The sequence below is a fragment of the Phocoena sinus genome, chromosome 13 (assembly GCF_008692025.1).
Source record: "Phocoena sinus isolate mPhoSin1 chromosome 13, mPhoSin1.pri, whole genome shotgun sequence".
Classification (NCBI taxonomy): domain Eukaryota; kingdom Metazoa; phylum Chordata; class Mammalia; order Artiodactyla; family Phocoenidae; genus Phocoena; species Phocoena sinus.
In genome coordinates this window covers 60940566-60956467 of record NC_045775.1, presented here as the reverse complement: position 1 = coordinate 60956467, position 15902 = coordinate 60940566, and the positions used below count along the sequence as shown (strand labels likewise).

Below are 15902 nucleotides of genomic sequence, written 5' to 3'. Positions count from 1 at the left end.
AGTAAGAGATCTAAAAAAGTAGTTGTTTTTTGTTTCCCTCCATTCACCCTCTATTGTTAATTGGTGCATTCTAATCTAAAGAGATAAAGAATCAGATACTAAAAATTCTCAGTCAGTAGGCTTATGTCTGAAGCATGGCCTCATCTAAAACTTTACAGTACAGGGCTGTGTCCAGCACCTAACAATCCAGTGAATTATTTTTTTGTACCTTTACAACTCCCCACAAACATTAAATAATAATTCAAGTGGTTTAAAAAGCAATTCTTGTGGTCTACAGAAAGTAAAGGCTACTTTGTCTTTGTAGTTTCAAGTTAATATTAAATGACTTGCTAGGAGCTACGTTAAATGGGTCCTGGCAAAAATAGCAGATGTTACCAGACGCAGAAAAAATGTCTTTCTAAGCCATTAAAAAAGTCAAGCAAGGTTTTACTCAAACCTACCTGAGCCAAACATGCTGTAATTGAATTTTACCCAGAAAAATCGAGAGTTTTAAGAAATCTTTGACCTGTACCAGTTGAAGCAAAGTCAAACACTGTCACGCCTATGATTTCCAGTAACACAAGAAGAATCCCCAAACATCCCAAGTCTCAGTGGTTGTAGAGAAGCCTGTCTGCAGAGGCCAGCAAGTCTTTAATAAATCAGCCACAAACACAACATGGTATTTTAAATATACAGTAGGAACATTTATTTTAACACTTCTAAAAGATATTTCTCCATGCCTGATGATTTGATATAAAAATCAAACCCATCATACTTTCCCCTTCAGTCTCTCTACATCAAGGGCAATCAAAATTTGTACAACATGAATATTTGCTTCTGAAACAAAAATTACAAATTAAGTGATAACAAAAATACACAAATCAACTGGACCCTAAACGAATTTCTAATGAATTTTTTCCCCTTTCCCCCAATCACCTAGAGCTTCTTTCTTCAGCCTCATTCTGCTCCTTTTCCTTTCTTTGCTTGGCCATGAACTTCTGTTAAAAGCAATTCATAATATAAAATATTTATTAGATGTTGCTTTGCTGTGTTACAAATGTATCTTATATATTTCACTGTATTTACAATTTAAAGAGCTTGATCCTACAGAATAAAGATTAGAAACACAGTGCCTTACATTAACATTCCTTCCTTCCATTTGTGAATCATCTGATATTTATGATATACTTATGCATTATCTTGATGCTTGGGGACTCAGTGGTCAAGAAGATAGATAAGGCCCCTTACCTCATGGAGCTGACATTCTAGTAGGGGAAGAGAAACAATAAAAGAATAAACAATTTAGGGGGTGGTGGTAAGTATCATAAAGGAAAGAAAGACTGTAAAGCAAATGAGATTGACTGCTTTTTGGGTTGGGAGGAGTGTTCTACTTTAGCTAGGTCTTTCTTTGTCAAAGGCCTTTCAGAGAAGCTGTTATTTGAGTCGAGACCTAAAAGATGAGGAAGAACCAGCTATACAAGGGGGGCTGGGAGAGGGCAAAGGAACAGCAATATAAAGGTGCAAAGGCAGCAAAGGGGCCTTTCATGTACGAACAAAAAGAGAGCCAAAAAAGCTGAAACACAGTGAGCAATAACAGTGAGGTCAGAGAAGTAGGAAAAAAAAAATCAGATCATGTAGGGCCTTACAGACCCACAATAAGAAGTTTGCGTATTATTCCAAGTGTAATATGAAGCCAGTGGAAGATTTCAAGTGGAAAAGTGACACGTTAAGAGCATAGGTAGCACAGCACAATGTTTAAGGGCATAAGCTTAGAATAAAACAAAGGTAGGTTCAAATCCTAAATCTGCCACTAACTAGCTATGTGATCTTGGGGATTAGGTACTCTTTAATCCTGTTTCCTCATCTTCAAAATTGGAACTGATAGCATCTACCTCATAAAATTGATTGGGGGACTGAATAAGCTTCCAGCAAATAACAGCTCAATGAATGTTAGATGAGTGTCTGTGCCACAAATTCAATACAGAGGATATATAAAGCAACTCTCAAACATTCAGGAGGAATCAGAACCACTGTTTCAATTACGGCTAATGATGATTCTCTACAGTTCTAATCTAAATGTGTCCCAAAGACATGTACAACTAAAAACAGAGGTGGTAGTAGTGAGGAAATGGATTAAATAAAGTTAAGTGGATTCTTTGGCTAGACAAGTCTGAAACTTCAACATGTTATGTGTCCATGACTCTGCAAGAGGGCATCAGAATATACAGTTTCCCACACTTTAATGGAGTGTCACATGGGACTAGTGATATGCAAAATCTACTCTGGCAAACGCTGCCAGAGGAAAAGAAATAAAAACTAGGAGTTACTGGCAAGATACAGTGAAGGACATGAATAGTACTTTGAACTTAAGAGGAATAAACTAACCTTAAAAAGTTTCTTCCAAAGGAAAGAATGTACATGTTGTGTGGACACTTCAGTAGTTTGACTATAATACCACCACCTGAAGATTTGATGAGTTAAAAATAAGAAATATCTACCTCTGTATTTTGCTTATGACGTGTACTCCTGCAGTGATTTGTCATTGCTTTTTCACCTGAGTAGAAGAGGGAACAAATTGGACAGAAGAATCCAGCCTTCGGTACAAGAAAGTCTAAATCTAGAGGACAGGAAGAGAGAGGGGGAAGAGGAAGGAAAAAAATTAACGATAATTATCTAGAGCTGTGTTAATTTATCTGAACATGATAAACTACTAAGCACAGTATACATTTATGTACAAACATAATACACACTGTTATATATCTAGGGATCAAGAGCAATTAAGCCTCTAATCACAAACAGAAGTCTTTATTTTTAAACAAATTCTGTAATATTCCAGAGCCTCCAGGAATGGCAGGGAATTCCTTCAGAATAGCAGTTCACTGGGAAAGAATCTGGTAGTCTTTGAAATAAACCTCTTAGGAATCCACTGTTAAAATAAAACAGGGAGAAGAGGCAAAATGATAGTCAACTGTCTGCTTGAGGAATACGATGGGTAAACAAATAAGGTGCCCCTTAGCTCATCTGAGCTGCCATGAACAAAGTTTTGCTAGCTAAGCTTTTCCATCATGTCCTACTCAACTGGAATTTCTGCCTGGGCAAGTATAACTCAATTCTTACCAGAGCAACAAACAGAGTACATATCCCAGACTTCACGAGTGCAATAAAAGTATCTTTGTCAGGTAAAAACACAGCTTAATAAACTGTTCTCAGAAATGCCAGTGTGCAAAGCTTGCTAATTTCCACTCTAATCATCTAAGCAAGGTCATTGCATTACTCATCTAAACAACAGAACACTTATTACGGTTCTGAATTTTTATTTCACATGGATATGGAAAAAATGTCGTTTTTACTTTACCTTCAGGGACATCAGGTACCACTGATTTCCCCAAAGAAGAGTCCTCAATCTTCTTGCGTTTTCTTTCTGGTTCTGAATCCATTAATCCAGATTCTTCATCAACTAAAGTCATTAAATTTTTCAAGGAAAAAAAAAGTTATTCAAAATAGATTTATAGATTTTATATTAAGTGATGTTATCTGAAGCTAACATCAGATAATCTCTGCCTTCAAAGATTAATCTATGAAAAAAAGATTAGTTTACGGATCATCTCTCTAAGTAAACCTTTCTTGTTAATCCCACCCGACTATTCTTCCAAGAGTCTTTATATAAGGAATAATGGGTAAATCTGTTCAACCTTATTAAATAGATTCAAGGATATGGGACTAAAGCTTAGCAGCATACTTTATTTACACATTGTTCAGGAAAAAATTTTAAAGGTAATGGAAGAAGTTCAAGTTCTATATTACTGGCAAGAGTTAACGTGTGTATGAAAAAGTGCTGGGGTGGGAGAAGAGTGTGGATTGAGGAGAAAAGGACACGAGCAGAGAATAATTCTGCTGTCCTGTGTTGAAACCCTTCCAACCAAGAAAAACAAAGCCTAAACTGATGGACTAAGACCCTAGTTAGACTGAATCACAAGTGAAATTACAAACATTCAAACCCAGCAAAGTGAATTAACATGTAAGAAGCACTCAATGTTATCAGCAAAATGCCTAACAGGATCTTGGGGGAAGACAAAAACAAAAACTGGTTCCAAGCAATTCTGGTTACCCTCAGCAGCTGAAATACCTAACTGTTGTAAAGCACTGGACAAATCTCTCTCACATACATATCATTCATTTAGCTTTTATCTCATGTGAGACAAGCAGGTCAAATCATTATTATCCCTGTTTCTTCACAGATGGAGAAAGAAAAACCGAAAGAGGTAAGAAACTGATTATGTCCAAGGATGCATAGCCAGTAAGTGACAGAGACTTGTGACTTCAAGTTCAGTGCTCTCCCCATGTAACTGGGCTACTCTTTCCCAAATCTGAGGGGATGGTTAGAAACTATGACATCGTTATTTACTGTTCTCTTACTCCTTGCATTTTACCAGTCATCAAGTCCCAAAGAGTAGATTAAAAGGCTGTCTCGCTTTTCTTGACTTGATTCTTAAAACAGCCTCCAGTGTCTTGCTACAACCCTCAACAGAGTAATACTTTCTCAAACACATTTGCTGCTACCAGGCCAAAGGCACCTTTATCTAATAACAACAATAATACATATTATATATAATTACATAATCATTTAAGAGATTAAAACAAATATTTTAAGTTTAAAATTATTTAAAAAATGACTTTTTCTTAAGCTAGATTCTTTCATCAAATATATTGTCTATTAATGAAAAAAAATGGTTACAAAAGCAGTAAAGAAATGATTCTTTTTCTATTCTTCTGTTGAGATGAGGCAGTTCTAAGCAAACTGGTAGCTGAAGTTGCCCTATCACAACAGAAATCCCGAGGGGGGAAAGCCCTCATGAAATTATGCTGGAAGCATTTGTCAGTTAGTAAAACCATTGACTATGGCTTGGTATCAAGGAGAGGTTAATGGAGAACAATAAACAAAGGAGGAGTACCCACTTAGCCAAGGGAGAGAGCATCAAGAAAGAGTACATAATCAACAGTAACAAATGATGCAGAGAAGTCAAATAAGACTAAATTAAGAAGAAAAAAACTTAATCCAGTATGACAACAAGCAGAAGGGTTTTAGGTTTTTATTACACCTGGTTAGGAAATGGGAAAGGAAGAGGCCTAAATAAACTGTGGAGCAGCACTGAGGACCCAGCTGAGAGCTAGGTCAATGAGATTCCACTGAATCACAGGTGGTAGTTTTTCCTTAGAGAACATAGCATACAAAAGCAGGAGGGCAATGAGGGTGCTGTTTTCAAGGAGAATGGTACTAGGGATTTAGGATTTTGCTATGAATATATGGACACAATGACAAATACTTGTTAAGTAACTGGAGTATTCTAGACACTGTTCCCTATTTCTTTCAACATAAATTGTATTAATGTTATTAAGACATCTTATTTAATTCATGGCTGCCTGCTTGGCAGCATCCACAAAGCAAGGGACCTGGTACACAAATTAAAGCTAGTTAATAAATAATTTTTACTTGATGCTGCAACATGGTCAGAATAACCTTTCGTAGATCATTTCCACAAAAATTTGTCACATTCTATTATAATAGGATCACATATTATTCTCTATTATCCCATTCCATTATGTTCCATTATCTCTATAATTGCAAAGATAAAAATCTTTATCCAGATCTAATCATTAATGGGCTGCCTTCCCTCACTCCCTCAACTCCCATCCCTGCTCTGTTGACTCTTTTTCTACTTTTCTTCTTAGACAGTAGATCTTTGGAACTTTAACCACCTCCTCATATTGTGTTACTCTCTCCCCCACTTCTGTCGATCCTGCTTTACCTTCACTAATTTGGAAGGCCTCTTCATCTTTTGCTGGTTCTGCCGTAACAGCTTTTTCTGATGGTGGCGTTTTCCCAATTCTAACTCTCTTGGCTGGCACTTTAGCTTTAAAGAGAAAGTCTAATTTATTGCTACAGTAACAGTGTTTAAATTGCTTTTAACTCTGAATAACAACTTTAACACCTTTTTTTGCAAACAAGATAGATATTACTCAAATTTGGGAAGGAAACCTATTTCTAATATAAAATAGAAGAATTCTGTTTTTAAAAATTCAGCACTAGTCTAAGCATTCTCCTTTTATTTTCCCACTTATCCTGATCAAAACTCCACCTTCCCACCTGCTTTTCTCAAGGAGCCTACACACATTTTTCTATTTTGTTCAAGACTGTGGGACCTTGCTAGTATTTTTTATTCTTAGTTTGGTTAAATCTTTCAAGATTTTTGTATTTGAAATTATTTTGATCTCCCTAAAGTACTGAAAGTGAGCTGACCTATTATTCTATACCATCAAAATATTACTTAAAAGTGAAATGGTACCTTCACAAATTTTCCCAAATCCTAAGTCTAAGCAGAAACTAGAAGGCAGGCTGGTATAAACAGCCTTCTACTTATCAAAAGCTGTATTTTCTCAATAATACAAACATATCATTTTCATTCCAATTCTAATCTGGGTATTCTAGTTTGCTTTCTGGCTTTGTTGTCTTTTCTTGAGATACAGTAACTTGGGGCAGGGTCTGAACTAAGAGAAATTTGTGAAACTTGAACATATTTCTTTGGAAAATATCACTTGGCCATAACTATCTGTTGGCTTCTTATGTCAATACACAGTGAAATTATTGGTAATGCTGTAACATATATTTAAAAAAATTTTTAATGTAGTCCCCTCATAAAGCAAAAGCTACCACTTCTGAGTATCTACCTGCTAAGTGTCTTTCAATCATGGTTTTCAGATCTTCTTCCATAACATTCTCATTTACTGGACCCACTTGGGACAAAGCTTCAAGTTTTGTCTTCTTTGTGTCCATAGCTCTCTTTTTTCTATCCCCTCTTTTATCGGTGGGATGGTCATGTTTGCTTTGTGTTAATTCAACTTTTAAATCATTGTCTCCATCTTCCTCCTCTCCAACTTCATCAACAGTAACAAAATTAAGCTCTTCTTTAAGGTTGTTAAAATCTGCCAGAGAGTCTTCATCCTCTTCAGTTACTTCATCTAATGTCACTAAATGCAGATCACTGCTGTCATCCTGTATTTCATCTACAGTAACTAAAGCAGAAGGGTCTTCAGGCATGTGAGAAGAAATGAACCCAATGGAATCCCTTCCAGTATTTTCCTCATCTCCTTTAGTATTTAAAGCAGCAAAACTTATGTCTGCTGACTCATTTAAAGGTAGCTCTTCCACTTCTCCAATTTCATCCACAGTTACCAAGCGTTCCTGTTTGAGAAGATCTTGTTCTTCAGCCACTGACAGTACAGTAACATCTTTAGGTTCACTGTGGGAAATGCAATCATCTTGATCAATTAACTCATCTAATGTAAGAAGTGAATTTGAATTTTTTACCATTTCTTCCACATTTATTTCTTCTTCATCAATTACTTCATCCACAGTGACTAGAGCTTGTGCTATATGTGCAGCTGCATCTTCTTCTTCCCCAATCTCATCCAATGTTACAAAAGATAATTCTCCCTCAACAACACGAGAAGCAGAGATTTTCCCCTTCTTCTTCTTCAAGTTAAGTTCAGAGGAAGGGGTATTTTTGAGAGCTTCTTTCCTTTTTCCTTTCAGTGGATTCTGCTTGGCTTGAAAAGGATTCACTTCTTCTATAACTTCATCCACAGTAACAAATTCATCCAAATTAAATGGAAATAAGGGTTCCTGTTGGAAAGGTAAAAAAACTCACAGAATTGTGAACAACTACTGATAACTGGCTAGATTCCATACAGTCTCAATAGATGTTCATGACATATCTATCATTTGTGAGAATTTCAGTATAGAGATGTTTCCAAAAGCTGAAATTAGTTATTTTTCAAAGCCCCACAAACAAATCCGAAGAGTAAACAATGCCAAAGGTAAAATCCTAACAATATCAATCTAATTCCACCTTTACTTAATTTCAGTAAGATTACAATTATTTCCTAAATGATGTGCGAATTGGAAATATGATGTACAAAAATACTACATTAAGAGCATTTATCAAACAATTAATATAATATAAAGAATTTACTATTCCATACGTTAAATGATATCTAGCAAGTGTTTTGGAGACTTCATGGACTACTAAAAGCACCTCAAATGCAACTAGAAAGTTAATAGCTAACTAGATTGTTCCATCAATCAATTTATATACATATTTTAAGATGTGTAATACTAAGATACAGGCACATTTTGCTTTATTGCACTTCGCTTTATTGTACTTTGCAGATACTTTTTACAAACTGAAGATTTGTGGAAACCCTGTGATAAGTCTAATGGTGCCATTTTTCCAACAGCACTTGCTAACTTCATGTCTCTGTGTCACATTTCAGTAATTCTCACAATATGCAAACTTCTTCATTATTATTATATTTGTTATGGTGATCTCTGGTCAGTGACCTTTGATGTTACTACTGCAAAAAGATTATGATTCACTGAAGACTCAGAAGATGGTTAGCATTTTTTAGCAATAAGGTACTTAATTAAGGGATGCACATTTTTTTAAAGACACAATGCTACTGTACACTTAATAGAGTACAGTATAGTATAAACATAACTTTTACATGTACTGGGAAACCAAAAAATATGTGTGACTCACTTTTATTGAGATATTTACTTTACTATTCTGGCCTGGAATAGAACTTGTAGTATCTCTGAGGTATGCCTATATAAGATTTATATTTTGAGAAAGTTATATGGAAAATTTATTACTAAGACTTAATGACAAATATGACTGCACTTGGAAAAAAAATAGTATCTGTAATTTGAAAAATGGTGCCAATTACTAAAGAAAATAAATTCCTGGCAGGCCTCCTACACATTTAGTACACTATCAATGGTCAATTACTAGTAAATATAATAGTGGCATTACAATACATACCCAGTAAATTTAGGGCAGGAGGGGGAATCTGTAAGCAACTGTACTATCAATTTATTAAGCCATGGAAGAACCATAATCCTTACTTCTGCTTCTTAAACTACTAACATTTCTCCTTGCTCTAATAAAATAGACCCAAATTTATGCCCTACCAGGGGAAAAAAAGTAAAATAACTGAAAAAAATATTCTATGAATAACAGAAATCTAAAATACCAAACAGCCAAATATATTGTAACACGTTTATTTGGCAGTAGAAGTCAGTACCAAGAAAGTAAACCTTAAAGCCCGTCTCGTTAGGATAAATTGAGCCATACCAAAAGGATAACAAAATGGAGAGGACTCAAGTCAAATGTCAACCTCCTTTACATAGATGATTTTATTCTGTGTTACAACCCATTCCTACTGATGTGAGACTGGACGTGTCTTCCTACTCTAATCCCCTTTCCATCCCTGTGTAACTTTTTGCCCCACACCAAGAACAAACTATTTAGCCTAGCTCAAGGTCAGAAAACGAACTGGTGGTGGGGTCAAAAATATACTATCTCATTCCTGTCCCTTGCTCTATATCAAACTAATTATTACAGGAGAGACACAAGTTACAAGGTGGACGAACTCTTTTATGGAATAGATGGGTCTGTGTTAGTAGATTGTTTCTTACCTCTTTGGGTTTGGAACTTCTACCAGTGGTGCTTTTAGAAGTCTTAGTGTTTTGCCCAGTCAAAGTCTGAAATATTAAATAAGAAATACAGAAAAACAGAATTTACAACTAGGTTACTAATGTTCTTTAAAACACAAAAAGAATTCAAACAGCAAATATTACCCAAACACATTCAATTATACAAATATTTAACAGGTGTACCAAGCTAAGTCAACAATCATTTAACAGTATAGGCATCATCTCCATAAGTTGTAGTTAAATTCAGTTTTACTACCTAAGTCGGGCCATCAGTAAGCTGATAAAGGGAGCTTCAATTTAAAAGAGAAAACTGTTTCCCGTTTCAGGAGCAGAGTGCTAAATCACCTCAGGAGATTCAATGCAGAATTTTTTTTTTGAATACAAAGTTTTATTTCTGACCACACTTTATCCAAATAATGCTTTCACACCTGTTAATAAATTACAGACTTGAGCTTATTATTCTAAGTGTCTACTGGCTTAAATCAATGGAGTCATTTAAGAAAGGGAAAGGGAGCTTGGGGGCGAAGGGAGTGAGGAGATGAAAAGCATAAACAAGATTACATCTCCTGCTCCCTAGCTACAGAGATAATCACTTCATAGATTCTCTGAACATTCTTCCTACCCTCCTCACCTTATTGTTGCTGTCATCCCGTTTCATGGCAGAAGGTTTAGCCTCTGTTTCCTGAGACTGTTTTGTAATATCCCTGTAATCCAGTTTAGAATCTTTGCCTTGCAGGGCTGAGATCCTTCCACTGCCTCCTCTGGTAACACTGCTCTGAGTGGGTTTCAATTTACTGCTGTTTTCAGCCAAGCTTGATCTGGCACTTGTAGGTTTAAGGAGACCCAATTCCTTGGCTGAAAGTTTCTTTTCAGCATTTATTTGATCTCTGAGTACAGATTTCAGAAAACTTTTCTGGTTTTCAGATTTTGAAGCTGTAGCTTTTGCCTTTAGAGAAGAGACCATACCAGCCTTGATGCTTGATTTACTGCTAGATGCATTTGATGCAGGAAGCATACTAATTTTACTAGTTTCATCGGACTTATTGGCCTGAACACTCCTTTATTTGGGCATGCCTTGGTCACTGAGTTTTCTGCAGGCTTTTCTTTCATTGCAGCCACAATCTTTTCAACTTCTCTGCAACCATCTTATCATCATTCTTTTCAGCCTTCTCTATTCGTATTTGCAGATCCATTCTGGTTTCCTTGGTACTTAATTCATTCTCCTCCTTTTCATCCATATTACTTTTTGCAGAAATTCCCTTTGTGCTCACTGCCTGCTCATCCCCAGTGGAAATTCCAGGTACTAAGGCCACAACACAAGTAGATGGTACTATTTCTGAAACAGTTTCATGTTTGTCTACTTCAGCTACAGCTTCTATCATAGACTGTGTAATCTTAGAAAAGAAATCTTCTGCTTCAGATGGAGAGTCTTCTAGAATTCCTTTGATGTTCCTTTCTTCTATAAATGCACTATCAGATGATGGTAATTCTGTTTCAGGGTTAATAATTTCTGCCTCTTCCTTCTCAAAGTACACTGGTATACACCTGCTGATTTAAAACAGACTGCTCTCTCATTTTCAGTGATAAGTCAATACTGGCTGGAGTGGATGCTACAAGAGGAATTTCCACTTTGACCTCCTCTCCCTGAGTTTCAACTTCAAATGTTTCAATAGCAAAGTCAGAGACACATAGTGCTTTTTCTGGTTCTTCCTCACAAGGCTCTTCCTGTTGTATAAAAGCTTCTATTTGAATGCTGGGAATAGATTCTTCTTCAACTTCACTAGGTTTAACAGAGGGACTATCAGCTGCTCTTTGCACCTCACTTTCATCAACTGGACGGTTTTTCAAGTCAGGGCTAAAAGTATTTAAAAACAAAAAGAACACAAACAAATATCAAACTATGATGAGAATTCAACCATCATAAATAGTCCTGTCGATGCTAATTGTTAAGACTTCCTGATACAAGAGCAATAAGCATTGGGAAATCCAGTCAATCAGCATTATAATGGTTAAGAAATTTTGATGTAAATATACAAATAACATAAAATTTTAAAAAGATCCTCCATTGCACTAAAGATTTCTTTTTAGTTCAAAGGAAATTATGGCAATATTATGACCACTGATACAACCATTTTACTCATATAAGTTATAACCATTTTTTTTTTCCTTCTGTGTCAAGTTTGCCCCGGAGACCAGAAGGCTGAATGTGAATTTGAGACATCTCAAATTATTATTAGGTCCTATCTCCCCAACAGTGGTAACTGAAATAATAAAACATGTTTATGGTTCGCGAAACTAATGATCCATGCATTAAAATTTACAATTTTATAAGTGAGCCTTACCTAAAAGGAACAGAACTGATAGGCCACAGTTATCTTAACCACGTCACCTCTTTCTTTTGGATGTGAAACAGATTTGTTTTCAATTTCCCAAGAACTGTATTTATTAGTAATACTTAAAAGAAAACTTTCTTTGGAAATATCTTTTAAATACTCTGTTGGAGATTAAAGTTAGAGGCAAAGCTGATACAATCACCTTAACATAAACATGTATTCTTATTATAAAGTATGTGCCTTTGGCTATATCACAAGAAGAAATTTGTTAAAAGAAATCCTTCCAGTTACAGAGACTAATTTAAGATTCTGATACATAGCTTAAAATTTTAAGTAAAATTATTTAGAAGAAATGGAGGAAATACATGGCAAATAACATGCAACTGATCTAATTCATCAAGGTCCTCCCAAATCCAACATAAAAATAAAAGTGTGCGATACAACTATTTTCACTGAGACAGAGACAGAATAAACTTTTTATATTAATGCTCCATAGATAAGAGATTATCCTGAATAGTAATAAGGAAAATCTTAGCTTCTGAAGACACATCCAGCACGCTGTCAACACAATAATGTTTAACAAATACATCTGCTTAATTACATTAGAAGGTACAGCTTGGAAAAAGACTCCAGAAAGTGATCCTGCCATATCAATATCTCAGTGTTGACTTTTTCCTCCTACTCTTCAAGGAAGGAGGGGATGAGACATCCCTTTTGATATGCTTCTCAAAGGATGGCTATATATTCTTTAGTTACTGCAAGATGGTGTCCGTGTCCTGAGACATTAATAATATTTCAGAAGTTTGAAAAAGTGCTACCACATCAGGGTCTAATCATATGAGCCAATAAACTATTCCTCCCTCCTCCAATGATGGTAAGTTTAAACTTCCAGAGGAGAAAACTTTTCTAAGAGATCAGAGAAACACCTCTTAAAGAAAAGCCATTAAGGCAAAGAGTTTGACGAATTTATTTAAGTTAAAAAGTCAGTAACCATAGACCTTTATCAAATAATATTCTATTCAACTGTATAAGCTATCCTTTGTATGCTGAAAGGGTTTAAAGGTTTGTATTTGAAATGATTCACATCCCTTATATTAAAAAATACCAATGGGGGCTTCCCTGGTGGCACAGTGGTTGAGGGTCCGCCTGCCAATGCAGGGGACACGGGTTCGTGCCCCGGTCCAGGAAGATCCCACATGCCGCGGAGCGGCTGGGCCCGTGAGCCATGGCCGCTGGGCCTGCGCGTCCGGAGACTGTGCTCCACAACGGGAGAGGCCACAACAGTGAGAGGACCGCGTACCGCAAACAAACAAACAAAAAAAACCAGTGGCTGATTTTTGGTGTTCCAAATTCTTAGGAAAAGTTAAAAAAAAAAAAAAAAAAAAAACTTGCTGCCAAGCACAAGTATGACAAAGAAAAAGTTGTAATATTCAGTTAAAGCAGTTATATAAATATTATTTTTCAAGAAATAAGCTTTCATTTTTAAGTTACAAGACTCATTTCCAATAATGAACATTAAATTCAAACTCCTGCCTCAGTACAGAACTGCATATTAACCCTAAAGGCTTTAAAAACTAGAGCTATACAAAAACACCAATTTACTGGGCTTTAGAAGGTGAATAATGGAGATTTTGATTCCTGGCTCTAGGACATAGCAAGTCCTCCCCCCTTACCACATTTAAAGTTTGTCAGTAAATTTAAAAAGCTGTTATCTTTTATATAAAATGAATCACTATGCAGTTTCACACTTGAAACAGACAGCATGAACCTACTTAGGAAAATGGGTTAATTCCATATTTGTTCTTGTGTGCCAGTCTTTCAAAATTATAGTGCTTTCTTCATAGGATTTATTTTCCAAAAATTAGTACCTAGTTTTCTGGCTGATATGGTAAAAACCTTCAGTGTTCATCAAGTTAGCTTGGAAAGTCAGTTTGAGATGTCAAATAAATGAAATTATTAACACCAGAGTATAAAAAACAGTCTTTTAAAAGAACAAAGAAAACAAAATCATATTCTGGAAACTGGACCAAAAAAGGATTCCAGGAAGGCTGGGTTCAGGATAGGGGTATCTAATTTCCCATTCCCCTGTCTTACCCCATCCCTCCATAAAACCAGGGTTTCAAAATCTTCAGAGAAGGTATATAGTAAAAGCTGGCCATGAGAACAAAGGTTAACACCATACCATACACTTTCTGAGAAACTTTAGACTGAGACATAACACTGAAGATCAGTATTTATTTCAGAGGGCCACTGAGTACTGCCCAACATTATTAATGAACTGATGAACATTTCCTCTTGCACCCTTATTTGGAGCCTTAATCACATGATAAATAAATAATGTTCACATGGGGGTTGGTTAAAACAGGGAAAATGTAGAATTTTATTAAATTATTAATATATCCATGTGAGATTTCTTTTAAAAAGGAAACAAATACTCTACATTAACTATAAACAAGAGGATCATGTTAACGAATTAGCATCCACAAGTGCTTAAAAAAAAAAAAAAACCAACAAGGACCAGTGTTTTCTCAGGATCAGCTTACTCCAATAAAGAAATGTGAAGTATTCAGCCACATCCCATGTCTTTTTTCTCTAATGTCATACAAGTCAGAAAAAAACTGCAAAGTGGGAATTAAGAAATTATTAGTGCTAGAACTTTAAAAATTAATAAGATTAGACAACTATTTGTAAATTCATTAAGACATATCTGATTTTAAAAGATAAGTGAAAACAATGAAAGAGAAAATGACCAAACGCACACAATAGCTATTGTTTTGGACGTGAAAGAAACTGTCAAATGAAATATATAAAATGGATTTTTGGAAGAGCCTACTTTATTACCAGCCAGAGTTACTAAAGCCAGACTGCAGGTCTATCTATACTACTACATGCAGCATTGTTACTTATTCAGCCCTTTGCAGGCTTTTGTAGCAAACACTGCTTGCTGTTGGTTATTACTTCTTAGGCATGTAAATATAATTGGTATGCTGATGTGCAACTTAAAAAAGTCTGTGTGGATACATATAGCCAACCTATTGCTTAAAGTTACCGATGTATTTTAATATACTCATAATCATCTTTATCATTTAAAAAAGTCTCATTTTATAAAAATTAATTACTGAGAAGAAAAATCTATAAGACATCCTGTTTTACAGGCATCTTATAATTAGGCAGTGTATCAAATAAAATAAACTTTCCATATTTAAACACTCAAACTCCTCTTTCAAACTGATAAGCTCTTACTACACTGACTAAGAAATAAGGGTAAACCACTTAGTATGAAAGAGAGAAAGAATTCTCTATCAGTGATTCCCAATGAAGAACAGTAAAAGGGAGGTTATTCATTGATGGGACAAGGGTGGTGATAAGTGTATTCATCAGGATGAGGAAGTCACTACGAACAGGATATACTATATGTGGTCAAAAAAAGTTGTGAGTTACCAGTTTGTATAGACTCTGAAGAACAACCTTTCAACCTCTGAAAATATAAAGCAGTGTACATATTATTTTGTTTTATACCAAAATACACACTAAATATTATCTTTCCAGTTTTAAAAACTCAATGAAAATTTAAAAGGATTATACAAACTTAAAATTTACTACTGTGCCTATTTTGGAATAGAAAAATCTAACAAGAATGTAATACTGATAACAGAGTTGAGCTGTTCAAGAGTCTTAGCAAAACATTTCATAAAGAAGGCAAATTTATATATTTAATTCAAACTGTGTGTACACATTCACTTCTCCTAAAAAAAAAAATCAGTAAATATCTGAAAGAGACCAAAAATAATAACAAAAAAGGCCTCTAGGTCAAACAGAGCCCTCCAAAAACCCCAAAACAAAAAACACCCTCATAACACTCATAAAAGATACAAACTTTTTGTTACTAGTGAACAACTACCATAAAATACAGAAATAATATTCAGTAATTAACTACGTACTACAAAAACTGTTAGCAAACTTAAAGCAACATACCTTTTTTTCCCTAGTTCTGGGTCTTTCTCAGCTTCAGCCTGTAATATAATTCCACATTTTAT

The 15902-nt window shown here is 35.3% G+C and overlaps 1 protein-coding gene across 1 annotated transcript in view; it reads right to left on the bottom strand.

The window, feature by feature from the left end:
* Positions 1-656: 656 nt before the first annotated feature.
* ZNF638 (zinc finger protein 638) overlaps positions 657-15902 on the bottom strand; it is an 84642-nt gene continuing 69396 nt past the window's right edge. The window contains 12 exon segments of the mRNA XM_032652393.1: positions 657-977; positions 1228-1244; positions 2478-2596; positions 3335-3436; positions 5787-5891; positions 6706-7660; positions 9515-9580; positions 10164-10585; positions 10588-10648; positions 10651-11058; positions 11060-11387; positions 15841-15878. Of these exon segments, the coding sequence (XP_032508284.1) occupies positions 884-977; positions 1228-1244; positions 2478-2596; positions 3335-3436; positions 5787-5891; positions 6706-7660; positions 9515-9580; positions 10164-10585; positions 10588-10648; positions 10651-11058; positions 11060-11387; positions 15841-15878 (2715 nt within the window). The 3' untranslated portion in view covers positions 657-883.